General features: G+C 35.7%; 1 protein-coding gene across 2 annotated transcripts in view; it reads right to left on the minus strand.

Annotated features, from left to right (window-relative positions):
- Positions 1 to 1,138: 1,138 nt before the first annotated feature.
- Positions 1,139 to 19,296, minus strand: part of LOC131154578 (sterol 3-beta-glucosyltransferase UGT80A2-like) — a 137,152-nt gene continuing 118,994 nt past the window's right edge. For both annotated transcript variants that reach the window (XM_058107437.1, XM_058107436.1), the window contains 5 exons: positions 9,950 to 10,052; positions 9,745 to 9,821; positions 2,786 to 2,833; positions 2,549 to 2,698; positions 1,139 to 1,675 (listed from right to left, as the gene is read on the minus strand). In XM_058107437.1, coding sequence (XP_057963420.1) covers positions 1,499 to 1,675; positions 2,549 to 2,698; positions 2,786 to 2,833; positions 9,745 to 9,821; positions 9,950 to 10,052 — 555 coding nt within the window. In that variant the 3' untranslated portion in view covers positions 1,139 to 1,498. The remainder of the gene's footprint in view (positions 1,676 to 2,548; positions 2,699 to 2,785; positions 2,834 to 9,744; positions 9,822 to 9,949; positions 10,053 to 19,296) is intronic.

The raw sequence follows: 19,296 nt of genomic DNA on the forward strand, positions 1-19,296 counted from the left end.
TTTGAGTGCTGGTGTGTTTAAACAGCACATTTTGACTCTAGGATCAACAATCATGTCATCGTCACCTTCTTGAGGGAAATCTCAAGTTGCAAAGCCCGAATACGATGCTTGGTTCCTAAATGCCTTGTCTTCATGTCCTTTGCAGCATCAAAATATTGAATTAAGACCAAGGACACAGTTCATTGTCACGAGCAGCCTTAACCTCACTTGCCACCCTCCACCTAATTGTCAAAACATGTTTAGACCCAATCATAAACAAATAGTACTTTCAAGGTGACTTTGATACTAAATGCAACGATTTCAATCCAACTTCGACAAGACATTGTGAAATTGTTCGTTTTGGTCTATTAATCGCACGATTTTGTCCCACAAAAGGCAGTTCACACAATTTAAATTAAAACCAACCTTATATACTTAAGATCTTCCTAGTACATATGACCGTAATATCAACATTTTCTGTGAGTTGTATAACATATACATTTTTTTTCTTCTCCTAATATTAGTTTTAGGATCATTCTGCATTGTCACGAGTTCAGCTTTGTATTGTGGATCTATACCTTCACAATATTCTGATTTTCCTACTCTTATTTATAGAAACCTAACCTGTCTAGGATTTTGAAATTGATTGTAAGATCATAATACATCCTTTTATTTAATTTTTTTTATTTGGTTGTAGAGATCTTAGGACGGGTGTCTTTGATAGCTTGGACTTCAGAATTTTTCATCTTATGGAGTTAAAAAGCTAAAACAATTAATGCTGCTGCATTTTTCTATTTTTCAACATAAAAAATAACAAAAAATCATTGTAAGATCTTTTCACGGACCATCGACTTGAAAAATTGCTCGTTTTATTTTTCAATTTAAGCTTTCGAAAGTATCATCATAACAACTTTAATATTTTGCAATATATTTGTATACAAAATTTTTAATAACCCTACATTTGAGAGCTGCGTGGGTTTAGACATATAAATTTATGTATGGTACAAATTTGTACTAAACTTCATTCAAATCTATACAAATTCAAATTCACAATTTGAACATTTCTGAAGGCAATGTAGTTTTTAATAGTTTTTACTAGCTTGTTGTAACAAACAGATCTGGTAGCCTTTTATAATATTTCTAAAACTTTAAAAGAAAATTAAAAATGTAAATAACTTTCTATAAGTGAATGGATCCAATGTTTACATAACAATTAAAAAAACTGAAAAACAACATTGCATTTCTTTTATAATTATAGTAAAGCTAAGAAAGAGAGAATATAAAAATGTTCTTTACAAGAAAACATGCCTCAACTTTTATTATTTTTCCCCCAACAAAGTGGACATCACACAGAGTGGAACTGAGTTTCATCTCCATCTTACTTGGGGCGTATAATGATGTTGGGAAGGGTCATCCTGGTAAAAAATTCTGCATGAAAATGGATTCTAAGATGGGAATGATTGTGGAAACTTGGGGAGGAAAATTCTGCAAGTGTTTCAAGCAACAAGGTCCTCCAATGTCAACAGTTACAACCAAAGCATCGTCTTAAAGAGCATGAACTGCTGGGAGATGGATTAGGATCGGGATCGGACTCCGGCCTTTTGCCAGGAAAATGTTTATAGAAAGCTTTGACTGCTCCTGTCACCCCATCCTCGTTCTCCATGGCCTTGGCCAATTGAACTGCCCGCTCTTTCACCTGCATTCAGTGCAAATGCAATGCTTCTCTTGTTTAGCATCCACAAAATAAAATAAAGGTAAGCCCAGAGCTATACAAACTTTAGTTTTTTTCTTTTTAAATCTGATGTCATAAACAATGGGAGCAGTTTAGGATTCATTTGGTTGTGGAAAACAGTTTCCATTTTTTCATTTTCAGCTTCTTTAAGAATGCCACCTTATTTTCTAGCTTCTCAACTAAAGCTCGAAAATAAGAAAATTTGATCTTCCAGCTTTTTATACAAATGCAGAAAAACAATAAAACAGGGTGATGTTTTTTATTTTTATTTTTCGACAATTGGAAATAAAAAATAAAATAGTGTTCCCATATTTGTCCTTGATTCCCCTATTTCTGAATGTCGAAGTAACTTTTCATTCTCATTTTTTTTATAAGATCTACCTGTTGTTACCCATCCGAGAGAGAGAGAGAGAGTGAGAGGAAGATCTCTCTCTTGTCTAGTTACTTATTCTTCCTAATACTATCATTTATTATCTAGTAGCTCAACTATTATTCTAGGCTCACACATTTTGTACCAACTTCACTCCCATGCACATTCCAGTTACAGCAAGACAACAACACAACCTAAAGTCCAAATTCAAGATTTTAGAAAGCTCAAGCAACAAGTCAAGAGAAATATTTGGTGATTGACAGCTATATCTAAAGTCTACAATCACAACCTGAAAAAAAATAGAGAGAGAAAAAGGAAGAAGCTGAGTCATGAGTTGCATTATTAAATAATTCTTTCTAAAATGGCATGGGGAATTTTTGAAAAATTTTGAATAATTTCTCTATAAAGGCAGATATGGAACAGTCAAGATTAACTTGAATGAAAAGTTTTGAAGGAATTCCAACTACCTTAGGATCTAGCATGAATCGTATAGCAGCAACCAACTTCTCAAGTGAGAACTCATCAATTGGTATGGGTGCTGGACCTACTCCCCTGGCATGCACCCGCCCTCCCCAAAATGGTTGGTCCCCAAAGAAGGGCACAATAGTGGTTGGACACTGAATTACAATGAAACGAGGAGGAATCAGAAGCTAGAGGAACAGTTAGGAGTAAGAATCAGAAAAAATAGCTGCATAGTTGAGTACCGCAGCCTTTAGACCAGCAGCAGTTGTTCCAGCACCTCCATGATGTACCTGCAAAATTGTGCATGGTAATTCGAGAACACTCAATATTTACAAAGAATGACTGGAAAAAAGGAAACCAGGGGGAAAATTAATTTTTAGAATGGTGAATTAGTTGTCAAAATCTTACAATTCTCAAATTGAATCTTATGATTCAATTTGAGTCACTAGCCAATCAATTTGAAGCTAGTAGGTGAACCAAAGGAAGAAACAATTGACCGTGAATCATATTATTCTTGATTAATTCTTACCGTTTATGGATCAAGAAGCAGTTGGTATACCGAATTGTTTCCAATTCAAATCCATCTGTTTAAAATCCAAAAAATTCTCCAATTTTGCATATAAAAAGACCTTTAAACATCTAGTCACTAGTCACTTCTATTCCTCTTTTGAATTTAAAAAAAAATTAAGGCCCGTTTAGTTCTGGAAAAGTTTTCATTTTCTATTTTAGTATTCCAAAACACTACAACAAAAGTTAGCTAATTTTTCATTTTTACAACATTTGTATGAAATAAAAGAACAGTAAACAATTTTGACACTATTTACTTATGAAAATAGTTTTATTTTTTATTTCTATTTTTTCAAATAATTACAAAATGCCACCTTATTTTTCAATTTTCCAAATTTATACAAAAAGTTAGAAAACATCTTTCCATTATTTTTCTAGATTTCCAAACTCTTTGCATATGGGAGCATGAAATTTAGATCTTGAACTTTAATTTGTATGAATTTGTATAAAATTTCTTCTCATGTACACAAATCCAAATTCAAGCCCCAAAATCCATGATCCCAAATATTATCTTGTATAAAATCTGAAAATTGGAAAATAAGTTCTCTTTTTTGTGATTATTTTAAAATCTAAAAATAAATAATGGAAAATTATTTTGCATATTTAAAAAAACTCTATATTTTCTACATTTTTAATACCAATCTTAAAAAATAAAAAAAAAAATTTTTATAATTCTTTGGAAAACTAAAAATTAGAAATTAAAAATATTTTCCACAACTAAAGCCCTTGAGTTCCTAATTTTTTCTAAACAATAGTTTGAAATCTCATAAGGTGTCATTTGTTTGATTCTTCCCTGAGAGAAATTTTTTTTTTTAGTCCTTATAGTGTTTGCATATGAAAATTTTTTATATTTCAATGGCAAGTTATTTTGATTCCTTAAAAAATATACTAACATATGTGTGTGTGTGTGTGTGGGGGGCCGCGGGGGGGGGGGGGGGGGATGTATGCATACATGTTTGTGTGTACGTGTATATGTATAGATATGTACATCTGATAGGCATGTATGCATATTGGGACACATGATCTTCATTAACATGTTTCATATTTCTAATATAAATATTTTGTTTGTTTTATATAACTGTATTTTCAACTAGTTTTTGAAATTGGTGCTGTAAAAGTCAATTCAATTCTTCATTCTCAATCCAAAAAACTAGGTTTCCTGTCTTACTTATTCAAATATAAATTATGACCATCCTTGGGGTATCTATTGTCTGTATACAATGCCGCAACAATTCTAAACCTTTTTTAGTGCATGCATTTGCACTCCCCTACTTACCTAATTATTTTAATTTTTCAAATAATGTTACAACAGTCCTTGCCAGTGTGGCAAATCTACTTTTGTCTTAAGTATACAGATAGACAAAAATCACCACACATTCTTAAGTTGTCTCCATCAAGGTTTAATTTCAAAAAAAAAAAACATTGAATATGCATATTATAGCCCTTACAGACTAAAGTTGGTCAAAATTTGATTAAAATGAATGACTTCACTTGAAGATAGGTCTCTCCCTCTATTTATAATACAAATCAAATACATTCTAATGACAATAATACCCTTATTAACTCTCACTAATTAACATATTAACACACTTAATAATAATAATACTAATAGACATAAATAAACTCTAACAACCCCCCTCAAGTTGGAGCATAAATGTCATATGCTCTTAGCTTGTTACAAATGAATTTAACACGAGCACCCCCCAATGCTTGGGTAAACAAATCAGCAAGCTACATATCCGACTTCACATAAGCGGTAGTAATGAACTTCTGCACAAGTTTCACTTGAACAAAGTGGCAATCAACTTCAATGTACTTCATCCACTTATGAAAGACTAGGTTGGAGGCAATATAAAAAGTAGCTTGATTGTCACACATCAACTTCATAGGCTGAAAATGAGAAATAAGAAATTCTTCTAACATGTTCTTCAATCAGACAAGTTCACAGGCAGTCTGAGCCACAGTTCTATATTTTGATTCAGCCCTTGACCATCCACCATAGTTTGTTTCTTACTCTGCCAAGAAACCAAACTACCACCAACCAAGATATAGTACCCGAATGTGGATCTCCGGTCGAAAGGCGACCCACCCAATGAACATCTATATATACATGGATATAAGTGTGACCGTGATCATGATATAAAATACCTCTCCTAGGAGCACTTTTGAGATATATCAAGATGCGAATTATTGCGTCCCAATGACTTGTCCTTAGAGAATCTAGAAATTGACTCACAACACTTTTTGCAAAAGATACATTCGGCCAAGTGACTGTGAGATAATTCAACTTTCCAACAAGTCTCCGTTATTGTCCAAGATTAGGTACCAAATTACCCATATCCGACACTAACTTTTTGTTAGGATCCATAGGTGTATCAATCGGTTTAGATCCCAACAACCCAGTTTCATCCAACAGATCAAGAACATACTTTCTCTGTGACAAAAAAAATTCCCATATGAGATCTAGATACTTCTATACCCAAGAAGTATTTCAATAGTACCAAATATTTGGTCTAAAACTTAGTCTATAGAAAAAAATTGAAATTCCGAATACCTTTATCATCATCACCTATAATAACAATATCATCTACATAAACAACAAGAAGGATCCTACCCGATGAAGTATGACAATAAAACACAGAATGATCCACAACACATCGTCGAAGACCAAACTCAAGTACAACAACACTAAAATTACTAAATCATGCTCTAAGAGACTGTTTTAAATAATATAGACCCTTATTGAGCTGACACACTAAGTCTGACTCCCCCTGAGCAACAAACCCAGGTGGTTGCTCCATATAAACCTCCTCCTCAAGGTCACCATCTAACAAGGAATTTTTCATATCTAACTGATGTGGAGGCTAGTGGCAAGTGGTAGCTAAGGAGATAAACAAACGTATTATTGTAATTTTGGCAACCGGAGGAAAAAAAAAATCAGAATAATCCAAACCATAAACCTGAGTATAACCATTAGCAACAAGACAAACCTTTTGATGAGCCATAGAACCAATAGTGTCGACTTTTACAATGTAAACCCAGCGGCAACCAACCATAGACTTGTCAGGAGGAAAAGGTACCAAGTCCCAAGTACCATTGTCATGTAAAGCATTCATTTCTTCAACCATAGCTCCCTCCACCCATAATGGATAAGGCTTCTGAAACAGATTTAGGAAGGGTTGTAAATGATAAAGCAGTAACAAAAAAACAATAGGAGAGTGATAAAGAGTCATAACAAACATAGCTGGAAATGGGATGTTGAGTACATATGCGTTTACCTTTCCGAACAACAATAAGAGGATCAACATCATGGGGAGTAAGATCATCAGACGAGGAAACCAAAGGTGTGGCAATAGAAGCTAAAGGGGAGTCTCTTCCTCGGAGCCATCGTCGTGAATACACCTGCGAATTAGGATGATCAAGACGTTGAAAAGGAAATGAATTACATGGAGAGCAGATGGTTAGTTGGGCAAGGACAGCAAAGTAGAATATGGAAGATAAGGCAAAGGAAGAGACGCATTGAGCTCAAAAGCACTGAATGACTGAGTGTAGTAAGGTGCAGACTCAAAGAGGGTAACATCAGTAGAAACAAAGAAGCGATGCAACACAAAACTATAACAACAATATCCCTTTTGAGTATATGAGTAGCCTATAAAGACACATTTTATAGCATAAAGATCCAACTTATCCACCCTAGGAGTCAGTTGATGAAGAAAGGACACACACCCAAATATAAGAGGGAGAGAAAATAAAGGTGAATTAGGAAAGAGAATGGAATAGGGAATTTTACCACTAAAAACAGAGGATAACAAGAAGTAAGTACAACATCACTCCAAAACACTTTATGTACATGCATTTGATAAAGTAAGGTATGAGTGATTTCAAGAAGATGTCTATTTTTCCTCTCTGCAACCCAATTTTGTTGAGGAGTGTGGGCATAGGATGACTTATAAACAATACCAAACTAAGTCATATAAGTAGTGAATTATGCACTAAAATACTCTTTAGCATTATCTATTTGAAGTATTCAAACTGGAAAACCAAATTGAGTCTTTATTTTAAAAGAAATTGCACAAAATACGTGAAATAACTTGGAATGATATTTTATTAAATATAACCAAGTCAATATTGAATAATCATCCATAAAGGTTACAAAGTACTGGAAACCCTACTTGGATGCAACCCTAACAGGACCCCAAACATCAAAATAAACTAACATAAAAGGGCTTGTAGCCTATTTATTGACTCGAGAAGCGAAAGGAACATGATGGTGCTTTCCCAACTGACAAGACTCACAATCGAGACTACACAGAACTCAAACTAGGAACAAGACATTTTAACTTTTCCAATCAAGGATGACCAAGGCAACAATAAATTTGGAAAGGTGTGGTAGCAGCAATGCAAGCGGTAGAAGGAGATAGTAGCTCAAAGTGATAGAATCCATCAGCTTCACACACTACGCCAATCATCTTCCTCGTCTTCAAATCCTAAATAACCACAAAATCAAGGAAGAATGTCACTGAACAATTCATGGATTTAGTAATTCTACTAACAGACATAAGATTGAAAGGAAATTTAGGAATATATAAAACCAAAGGAAGGGAAATAGAAGAAGTGGGATTTACAGTCCCAATTCCCTTGGCTATAGTAATGGATTCATCAGCAAGAGTAACACAAGGTAAATTTGTAGGATATTGAAGAGTGGAGAAGAAGCTAGGTATGCCTGTGATCAGATCAGTGGCAGCAGAGTCTACAACCCAAGGACTAGGATGAGAAGTACTAGATGACAGGCATACTGTGGGATTACCTATTTGGGCAAGAGATGAAATGGTAAGAGAAGCTTGTTGTGACACTTGATACTGCTAGAACTTGGAATACTCTTCCTCTAACATGGATATAGTACGTTCCCCCCCTCCCCCCGGGCAGCTCTTCCCCAAGGGTGAGGAGTCAGTGGTGGCTGCATTGGCTGCTCCCAAAGGTGTGAAGTCAGTGGTGGCTGCATTGGCAACACGTGAAGCTCTACCATGAAGATCCCAACACTGCTCAATAGTATGATTACTCCGCCCACAATGAGTGCACTTGCAAGGAGTACCTCTACGTCGTCCGTCTCTACAGCTATGACCACTCGAACCATCTCGATAACTTTTGCGGTTGTTTGGTAGAGAAATCACCCTGTGTAGCAAAGGTTGTCCTCTCAAAGCCAGATGCAAGAGTAGGACTGTGCTAAAGGAAGCATGAAGGAGATGAGGATAAACATTGACAAATTATGGCAGCTCGACACTACTAAGTATCAGAGATTGAGCTGCCTCAAACTTGGGTCTCAAGCCAGCTAGAACACGAACAACAATCATCTACTCCCTCTGCTTCTGCACCTCAAGAACGTTGGCAGTTATAAGTTGTACGAAATTAAAATCCTTATGAATACACTTCATCACTCCAAAATAATCTGCAATATTCCTATCTCTTTGTTGTAACTGAAAGTACTCTTGGGATAAATCATACATACGTGTAATGTTACTAGAGTAGAAGTTTGCCATAATCCCAAATCTCCTTGCACATCTTGATGCATAGAAATCCATGCAGTCTGTCGCTCTATCGAATTCCATAAGAGGGAAACAATCAAGGCATCTTCTTGAGCTCACACGTCCTTTCTCCTCTCATTAGAAGGATCTGATTGGAGCAAGTGGTCATATTTTCCTAATCTTGCTAAATAAACCCAAACAACTTTAGACCATTGAACATTGTTCTTTCCATCCAAATTTTGAGTCATTATTAGTGGTAGCGGTGTAGGAAACAAATTTTTAGGATTCATAGATTCCAACCGAATGCTCACAAATTAGAAACCACACCAATGTCAAACAAGAAGATCAATCAAAACTAATTGAGACAAACACAAACTATGTGAAGCACCAACACAATCATGGATGAGGTGAACAACTTACCAACGTATATAGCACTGCCACGGCCTCACAACTGAACATAAAAACACTACCATTGCTCCAAAAAAATTCACAAACAGGCCTAACAGCTTGATAATATTGTCTAGAGAAGGAATCAGAACATGGCATAGGGAAAAAAGGAAGAAGAAAAAGGTGGTCGGAAATTCACTCACGCGCCGGCACTGCTGGCATTTGGTTGGCGTGTGGGGATGTGTGGGAGCTCCTCCGGTGATGGGGTTTTGCGGTTAGGCTTTGAGGGATTCTTATTATGGGTATGGTTGGTTTTGTGAAATAATGTGGGGTGGAGATGGATCTGGGAAGGACAGCTGCAGGAATGGCATTTTCCGACAACAGCTGAGGGGAATAGGGTTTAGGTTGGATCACACTCTGATATCATATTAAGATTTGATTAAAATGAATGACCTCACTATAAGATAGGTCTCTCCCTCTATTTATAATACAAATTAAATACATTCTATTAACAATAATACACTTGCTAACTCTCACTAATTAACATACTAACACACTTAATAATAATAATACTAAAAAAAACACAAATAACCTCTCAAGGTCCTTGATCGGCCACTGGTCTTCACCACTCGAATTCATGATATTCAAAGGACAATGTGGCCAATATATAAAATGAGAAATATCAAATTGTAACAAAAAATTTAAACAAAAAAATCAAGACTCACCACAGCAAAGCATCGCAAGAATAGCCAATCATGAGGGCAGTTGTCTAATGAGTACACAAAGTCTTTTGGTTCTGCCACTGGAAAAAAAGGACTAAGTCTATAAAATGCATTCCTATAACTACAGAACAGTAATGCTAAATAATGGCAGAAAGTATGATCTTCATGGAGACTATCCAATTGATCAAGAAGAGATATAGAAACTTACAGTTACCAAGACCACCCCAGCCTCTGTTAATGATACCTCTTTGTCCAGTGATTTCTAGAGCTTGAACAACTATATTAGTCATTTTCCCTGGATCTTGAAGAGGCTGCAAACTCAAAAAAATAAATGATGAGTATAGGAGGAAAGAAGTTTTTACCATTGTGGTCAATGAGCCAAAACAGTAAAACCAAATTCACTTTTTTTGTTTTTTTAAGAACCCATTTTATCAGCATTCTAGCAAGCAAATGTATTTTCAGAAAATGACCAATGGGTGGTGCATAGATGCCATTCTTAGATGCATTGAATATTTTTTCAGAAATTCAGACTGCAAATGGAGAACCTTCTTATTCAGAAAATCAAAGTTCTCCAAAGCGACAATGGTTGAGAATTTCCATGTCGGCCTTCTCCCAATTATCATGAGCAGGATGTAGTTGGCAACAGTTTCATGACCAAAACACTTATCATTATGGGGTAATGGAACCAAAAGAACGACATATCATGTAATATTCCATTCAATATGGCCTAAGACCTCAGTAATCTGCATTCTTCCCAGTCTTTTAGAGGCAGCCGTTAAATCCTGTTGCATTCATTATTAAAGCAAAATTTCTTTTAAAAAAAAATCTGAAGTTTTAGACCTATATTTTGCACCATATTTTTCAAAAACCTTCATGCACCATTGGGATTGTGGAATCAAAAAAATTTTAAGGAAAAATTTTGCAGACAAAAATAGGCAGAGGCAGAATTTATTAATCAGAAAATGGCAGAAGGTGGAGACATCTGGAAACTAGGCTGCGGCATAATGGAAAGGTAAGGCCAGGGAATTGAGGCATTTATCCATGCTCCACATGCACGCACACTCAATTTTAGCCACTTGCTCATTGCCACATGATCACATCCAATCAACAAGTATATCATCCACCAGAACACTGCCAAGGCCCTCATTGCCTTCTGCCAGAAGTCAGTTGATGAGCAATCCAAGAAGGAGATCAAGGCTGGGGCTGCTATAACTGCACTGTCGGTGTGGCTAACCATGACTGCAATGCTCTTTTCTTTGATTTCTTTCTAATTGCTCTTGGATCCCGCTATTTTTGGCTAATATGGCCACAGATAAGGGCTCAACTGAGTTGGATGGTAACAAAAATGGTGCTATGGGTTCAGTTTACCTTTGCCATGACCTAAGATAGGTTTTGAGTTGACAGAGTGGCGTGGGTTTTATGGTGGTGTGTCAGGCCATTGATGACAAAATAGAGACAGGAGTTGGCTGAGAACCGTGGGGAATGGCCGGGAATGATAGTTTTAGCATAGGATTTAGCAGATATAGAAATCTTGGATGCAGATGCAGCAGATCCAAACTCACATACTCCCTTTATCATCCAATCCACCCATTGTAAATCCTCTATTTCCTCTCTACAATTCTCCAAATTCTCCAACACTACCCACTTGGAACACAAATGCCCTCAACAATAATAACACTAGTAGGCGACGGCTGATGGGAGATCTGGAGAAGGGTTTGCAGGTAAGGAGAGGGTTGAGCACATGTATTCTTTGTGGGAAAAATTCTTTTTTGGAAGGAGAGGATAGAAAAGGAAATTTTTATTTTAAACATAAATTTATGCATATTGGGCGTGTGCTAGACATGGTCAGCTAAATGGATAGTCTATTGTGAGATCAGAGGACTAATTAAAAGATGAGATCAGAGATTCTAGAACGAGAGGCTGCAAAAGGTAACAGGTTCAAGACCTTTTTCCAAACTTTCCTTTACGCACTGCTCAAGTCAATAAGTAAACAACCATGTGCAACTAGAAGAATTTTGTAAGGGTTTTCCAAACTCATATGATTGACAAAAAAGCTTCCTGGACACTTCTAGCCCATACCTCTTGCACATCTCCATATTTCCCCCACTAGCTCCCACTTTATCTTTTTCCTGTTAAAGTCAACACCCAACCAATAATGATCCACCCCCTACTAGTTAAAAGCTGGCTCAAAAGGGAATCTGATTCTCTCTCATGCAAGATTTTAAGATTTGTGTACCTCATACAATAAAAAGTTCTTTTTATAGATGTTAGTGCAATAGTACTCTAGATAGGGATGAATGATAAACATGGAAAGTCCAAATACTTTAGTGAAATTTGTGTAGTTGCTTCTGAAGTACGATACATATTTAATGCAATTGACAAATCCCTTCAGGTTATATAACTAGTTGTAGATGAGTAAGACCAATGATCATATTCTTTTGGAGGCAATGATCTTCCTTCCATCAATTTTATGATCCAAATGGAGGAATCCAGATCAAGAAGTCGTTCAGAATCTAAGAAGTGCTATCACTGAAACCTGTCACAGGCATGACACAATACCAATATCAACATGATACAGAGATTCACATTTTTTTTTTTTTTTAAGGAACATGTAATATTGAATTTTCCCTTTTAACTGTAAACCATCAAGATAAAGTAAATTTACAATGAACCATAGGCATTATAATGCACACTCCATAAACAAATTTCATCTACATTAATTGTTGTATTCATTCTTCATAACATGTCGCAACAAATTTATAACTGTTAAAAGTATTGTGTAAACTGAAAGACCTGATCACAATGATAGATCTCTCCCTCTATGTATAATATATGCCAAGAAGATGAAAGTGACCATATTACCCTTACTAATTCACACACTAACTCAAGCTTACTAACATAGCCATAACACACAACAACCTAAATAACTAACCAGTGGCACTTTCTGTTCAAGCTGAAGCATAAATATATATGCTCCTAAGTTGTTACCGCCCCCCCCCCCCCCCCCCCTAAATGCTTTAGTATCAGCATGTTGGAATTACTTCCCATGAGTGGTTGTAATGAGCTTCTGCACGTGCTTTTTTTATGAAGAAAGTGACAATCAACTTCAATGGGTTTCATCCATAGTCTTAAATTTCCACAAAATTGTCGAAATTTCCGTTGAAATTTCCGATTTGCGTCACCCTTGAAATTGAAATGGCATTCGATTTCCGTCTTGCATAATTTCCGTCGAAATCTCAATGAATCATCCGAAATTTATCGAAATCTCGAAATTTTAGCAAAACTTGCCAAAATTTTAACTATACAATAAAATTTCCTTAGAATTCAAATGAGAAATTTAGGAATGAAGTGAAATTCTATCTTTATTTATTTATTTATTTTTTCGGAACAAAAAATTATTACAAGTGCTTTTGAAATTATATGAAAAAAATAAACTTACAGTAACGTTTTATTTAACCATTCATGTCTAAATTATCACTATTTGTATAATAAATAATATTTAAATGATTTATGAATTTCATTTGTATTAACTGAATATGTTTAATGCACATTATCTTAAATATATTTGATACACATACTATTTTACAACTTTTCCACCTCATACAAAACATAGATGTATTTAATTTGTAATATATTAGTCCTAAAACTTATATTATTATGTTTGTTAACCATTTCTAAAGCTTTACAAAGAATTCCATGCTTTATTACTGAATTCTGTTACTTTTTCAAATCGAAATCGAAATTTCCGTCAAAATTTTTGTACTTTTGGAGCTTTGAAATTTGAGTCGAAATCGAAATTTAAGACCTTGGTTTCATCTACTTATGGAGCACTAGGTTGGAAAAATTATGAATAGAAACTTGATTATCACACATTAACTCCATGGCCAGAGAATGTAGAAACCAAATTCTTCCAACTTGTTCATTAGCCATACAAGCTTAGTGTAGGCCATGGCCAAATACTCTAGCTGAGCACTTGACTAGGTCACCATATTTTTTGTTTCTAATTTTTCTAGGATACCAAGTTACTACCAACAAAAATGCAATACCCAAACGTGGATCTTCTATAAGAAGATGAACCAACCTAATCTATATATGCATATCCTTGAATGCAAGTGTTACTCTGATCTTGCTGTAAGAGACCTCTCTCAAGTGCAACTTTAAGGTATCTCAAGATATTAATGATTACATCCCAATGACTTGCTCTTGGAGAATCAAGAAATTGGCTAACACTTGTTGCAAAAGATATATATGGTTGAGTGATTATGAAATAGCTCAACTTTCCAACAAGTCTTTGGGGTCATTGAGGGTCAGCCAACAAATCACTCAAATTTGGCACTAAGCTATCAAGATCCATGGGTGTATCAACTGTTAGATTTGCTCGATGACCCTCAATCAAGTGGTCCTTTTCTTATATAGAATTCATTTTCCCTAATTACAATATATCCCTTAATTACAATATCTCCTAATCACAGCAATGGTATATATCCCTTAATTACAATATCTCCTAATTACAACATCTCTTAACATTAAGCATCCTAATTACAGCATCTCCTAACATAAAGCATTGACCCCTAATTCATAAAAGATATTTACAAATCTGTTTCCTAAATAATTATACAACATTTTATGGTAGGTCTGATAGATTTGTTTCCTAAATAAATGTAGAACAATTTATGGTAAGTTTGTTACTATCCTACTAACATCCCACCTCAAATTGATGTTGGTCGATCAAGAAGCATCAATTTGCCAACAAGAAACTGATGACGTAGTCTTGTCATAGCTTTGGTGAAGACATCCGCTATCTGATGGTCGCTTGAGACATGTGGAATAGAGATAACCAGAGTATCGATAGCTTCCCAAATAGAATGGCAGTCCACCTCGATATGTTTGGTACGCTAGTGATAGACGGGATTTGTAGTGATCCGAATAGCACTTGTATTATTAGCATTAAGAGGAGTGGGAATAAACTGAGGAAAACCTATTACAACAAGTAAGCCACAGAGCCACATAATCTTCGAGCAGGTTGCCGACATGGCATGATACTCTGACTCGGTCACTGATTTGGAAACACAATCCTGTTTCTTTCTCTTGCAAGAGATAAGGGAATCACCAAGAAACATACACCACCCGGTGTCAAACTGGCAAGTACTAGGACATCCTACCCAATCAGTATAACTAAAAGCCACAAGACGAAGAGAAGTACCAGTAGAGAACAACAAGCCATGGTGAGAGGAACCCTAGAGATATCGAATAATTCGGCGGAGATGTCAGGCCGTGTAATAGTGAGATAACTGAGACTACCAACTAATTATTGAAACACCGTGGGATCAAGAAAGAGAACCCCCTCCTCATGTCGATACTTGACATTCACTTCTAAAGGGGTATCCACTGAAGGGGAGTCTTGCAAACCAGACAAGGAAATCATATCCTCCATGTATTTATGCTGATGCAGGAAAACCCTAGATGAACCAGATTGAACTTCCAAACCAAGGAAATATCGGAAAGGACCAAGAACCTTTATATGGAAGGAATCATAAAGATGCTGCTTGAGTCGATCAATGAGAGCAGAATCAGTCCCAGTGATGACAATGTCGTCGACATAAACCAGAAGAAGAACGATACCAATAGAAGTCGTACAAAGAAACAACAAGGAATCATACTGGCTTTGGATGAAAGAAAACAGAAGTAACGTAGCTTGGAACTTATCAAACCAGGCCCGGGGAGCCTGTTTCAAACCATATAGAGAGCGCTTCAACTTACACGCATTTGACGTCGACGATGAGCAAAGGCCAAGAGGACGTGTCATGTAAACATCTTCCTGTAAATCATTGTGAAGAAATGCATTCTTCACATCCATCTGGCAAAGGGACCATCCTTGAGAAGCTGCAATGGCAATAATAGTACGCACAATGGTCATTTTAGCATTAGGAGCAGAGGTCTCCTCATAGTCATCCCCATACTCCTGACGGTTTCCAAGGGCAACCAAACGAGCCTTATAATGGTCCACAGACCCATCAGACCAAAGTTTCATAGAAAAAACCCACTTACACCCAATTAGCTTGATATGAGAAGGACAAGGGACCATTTCCCAAGTCTAATTTTCGTGAAGAGCTTGAAGTTCTTCCTGTATAGCCTTTCTCCAACACTCATGTTTATCAGCTTGTGAGTATGAATTAGGAATCGACATAGTTGATAAGGTAGCCGAGAAGGAGGAATAAGGCAAATCATACCTATCTGGTGGATGAGAAGCATGGCTAGATAGTCGAGGAGGATGCAAAACGGGATCAGGATTAGGTGGCAGATCAGACTCAGGAAGGGGTAAAGTTGGCCGACGGCATTCATACACAAAACCAAGCTTGAAGCGTTCAAGAGGGCATATCAAATCATCAAAGTGAGGAAGAACAAAAACCACAGGAGATGATGTAAGAGAACTAGGAAAGAAACATTGATGCTCAAAGAAAACGACATTACGAAATATATGAAATTTATTGGAGGAAGCATCATAGCACACAAATCCTTTTTGAGATAAGTTATATTACATAAAGGCACATTTCATAGATTGCGCAGAGAGTTTGTGACGTTGATGCCGAGGTAGATGCACAAAACAAACAGCCAAAAGTGTGTGAATCAAGAAAACTAGGGTGCTGTTTATGCAGACGATAGTATGGAGAGTCAAAATTTAACACTTTAAAAGGCAACCAATTAATCAAATATACTGTTGTAGCTAAAGCTTCAGCCCAAAATTTAGGAGGAACAGAAAATGCAAGTAACAAGGTCCTAGCAACATCTAACAAATGTCGATTTTTTTTGCTCAACCACGCCATTCTGTTGAGGCATATAAGGGCACATGCGGTGAGAAACAATTCCTTTATATACGAAGAAACTCAAGAAATTCATGAGACATATATTCTCTACCAAAATCAGATCATAAAGTCTTAATGCTAGTGGTAAATTGAATCTCAACATATGCTAGAAACAATTTGAAAACAGCAAAGACTTCAGACTTATAGCGCAGAAAATATACCCAAGTATACCGACTATAGTCATCTATGAATATCACAAAATATTTATAATGAGCATGAGAAATGACAAGAATAATGCCCCATACATCACTATGAACTAGGTCAAAGCATTTCTTGCCCTACTCCCAGAAGAAGGGAAGGGAAGAATCTTACTTTTTCCGATTTTACACATAGAACAATCACAAGACAAAGCATGAGGCAAATAAGAATCTTTTTTTTTTTTCCCAACAAACTAGAATTCATAAAATGATATAAAACAACATTGTTTGGATGGCCTAAACATTTGTGCCATACTTCACAATTATTGGAAACAGTAGTACAAGCCAAAGAAATTATACTAGGAATGAAAAAGTATAATGGAAACAGTCTCCCAACTTTAGGCCCCTTTGCTATTGTCCTCCCTGACACCAGATCCTACACATGACAACCATCACGAGAAAAATGAACATTATAATTATCATCCATTGTTAGTAGGATAGACAACAAACTTACCATAAATTGTTCTACATTTATTTAGAAAACAAATCTGTCAAACCTACCATAAATTGTTGTATAGTTATTTAGGAAACATATTTGTAAATATCTTTCCTGAATTAGGGGTCAATGCTTAATGTTAAGAGATGTTGTAATTAGGATGCTTAATGTTAGGAGATGTTGTAATTAGGAGATACTGTAATTAAGGGATATATACCATTGCTGTAATTAGGAGATATTTTAATTAAGGGATATATTGTAATTAGGGAAAATGACTTGTATATAAGAAAAGGACCATTCGATTGAGGGTCATCGAGCAAATATGACAGAAGAGAGAACATAGAATCCTTTCGAAAGAGAACTGTATAGGTTATTTTACCACCAAGGATAGATACAGATATTTTATTGATAAGAGAGAGCAAATCAGCATGGCATCATTCCAAAAAACTTTGGGTGGATATGTATTTAATGTTATAAGGTACGAAAGACTTTAATAATGCGTCTGGTTTTCCTTTTTGAGACTCCATTTTGTTGTGGAGTGTGTGAGTACAAGATGACTCATGGATCATACTAGAGTTTGTCATATAGTTACTGAAGTATTGCTTAGCATTACCACTATGAAGTAAGGCACATCAAACCGAGTCCTTACTTTAGAATAGAAGGCATAGAAGATGCTAAACAATTAAAAATATTTCTTTAAATAAAGCCAAGCCATCCTAAAGTAGTAATTGACAAACGTAACGAAGTATTGGAACCCTAACTTTGACATGACATGACTAGGACCCAAGCATATAAATGAACTAACATGAAAGGACTGACCACTTGTTTATTGGCTTAGGAAGTATTGTTAAGTTAGAGATGGAGGAGAGAAGAAGAAAAGAAGCGTAAAGAAGTAAAAGAGAAAAAGAAGAAAACCTGGACGACAGTTTTCTACAATCACGTACTGCTTCAGGTATGTCCTCTCATATATTATTAATAATAATAAAGTCTTTAAGGCAAAAATATCCCCACGAACACAACCTAATTACTAAAATAACATATTATCTTCTAATACTCCCCCTTTAGATGGACGTGTCTAAATATCACATAACCCCAACTTCTAACAACTATTATATTAGGTGGGCTTCAATAAAGGCTTTGCAAAAAAATCGCCTAACTAATCCGTAGATTTCACAAAGGAAGTCTTCACAACCTTCTTGAACACAACATCATTCACAAAATGACAGTTAGCTTTTATGTGCTTTGTTCTCAAATGAAACACTGTATTGCATAGCTTGATTATCACACATATCTATTGGCTTCGTTATCAAGAATTTTATTTTTGATATAAGAGACTTCAATCGCATAAGCTTACGCACAACATGAGTCATAGCTTGATATTTTATTTTAGCACTAGATCTTGCTACGATAGTTTGTTTCTTGCTACACTAGGTAACAAGATTACCTCCCACAAATGTACAATATCCAATTGTAGACCTTCAATCATCAACAACATGGTTTGAAAATCCAAACCAGACTAGTTGGTTCAACCTAGCTCAATTGGAACCAGTCTTTAGGCGGGTCCGATCAACTTACTAAATCTAGAAATACCTTAAACCAGGATTGACCTGGTCAAACCGATACAAACTAGAGAGAACTAGTCTGGGCCAAGGTTGAAAGTGGGTCAACCAAGTCCTTTGCTTTAAAAGGAAAACAATGTCGAAAGAAGTGTAGGGGCCTTGATTTGAACCCAAGATGCATAGGGGAGAGAACAAATGGCTTACCACTGCACCAATTTGCTAGCTACACTAATTAATGGAGCACATTCTATATATAATGCTTTTAATTCAATTTTCCTAAGCTAAAAAATTCACCTTATCTTCTTCAAAAATAAAATAAAATAATAAATTGAATAATAAAATAGACACACAAGGTCAACAACCAACCAACTTCAACTAATTTTTTTTGGGTAAAAATAAAATAATAAATTATAAAAAATATTTTATGAAAATAAGGAAAGCAATTCAAATTTTTAGTCAAGGTGGCTTTTATTCATTACTTTTGGCTTTCAATGAACTAA

Source organism: Malania oleifera, chromosome 4 (assembly GCF_029873635.1).
Source record: "Malania oleifera isolate guangnan ecotype guangnan chromosome 4, ASM2987363v1, whole genome shotgun sequence".
Lineage (NCBI taxonomy): Eukaryota > Viridiplantae > Streptophyta > Magnoliopsida > Santalales > Ximeniaceae > Malania > Malania oleifera.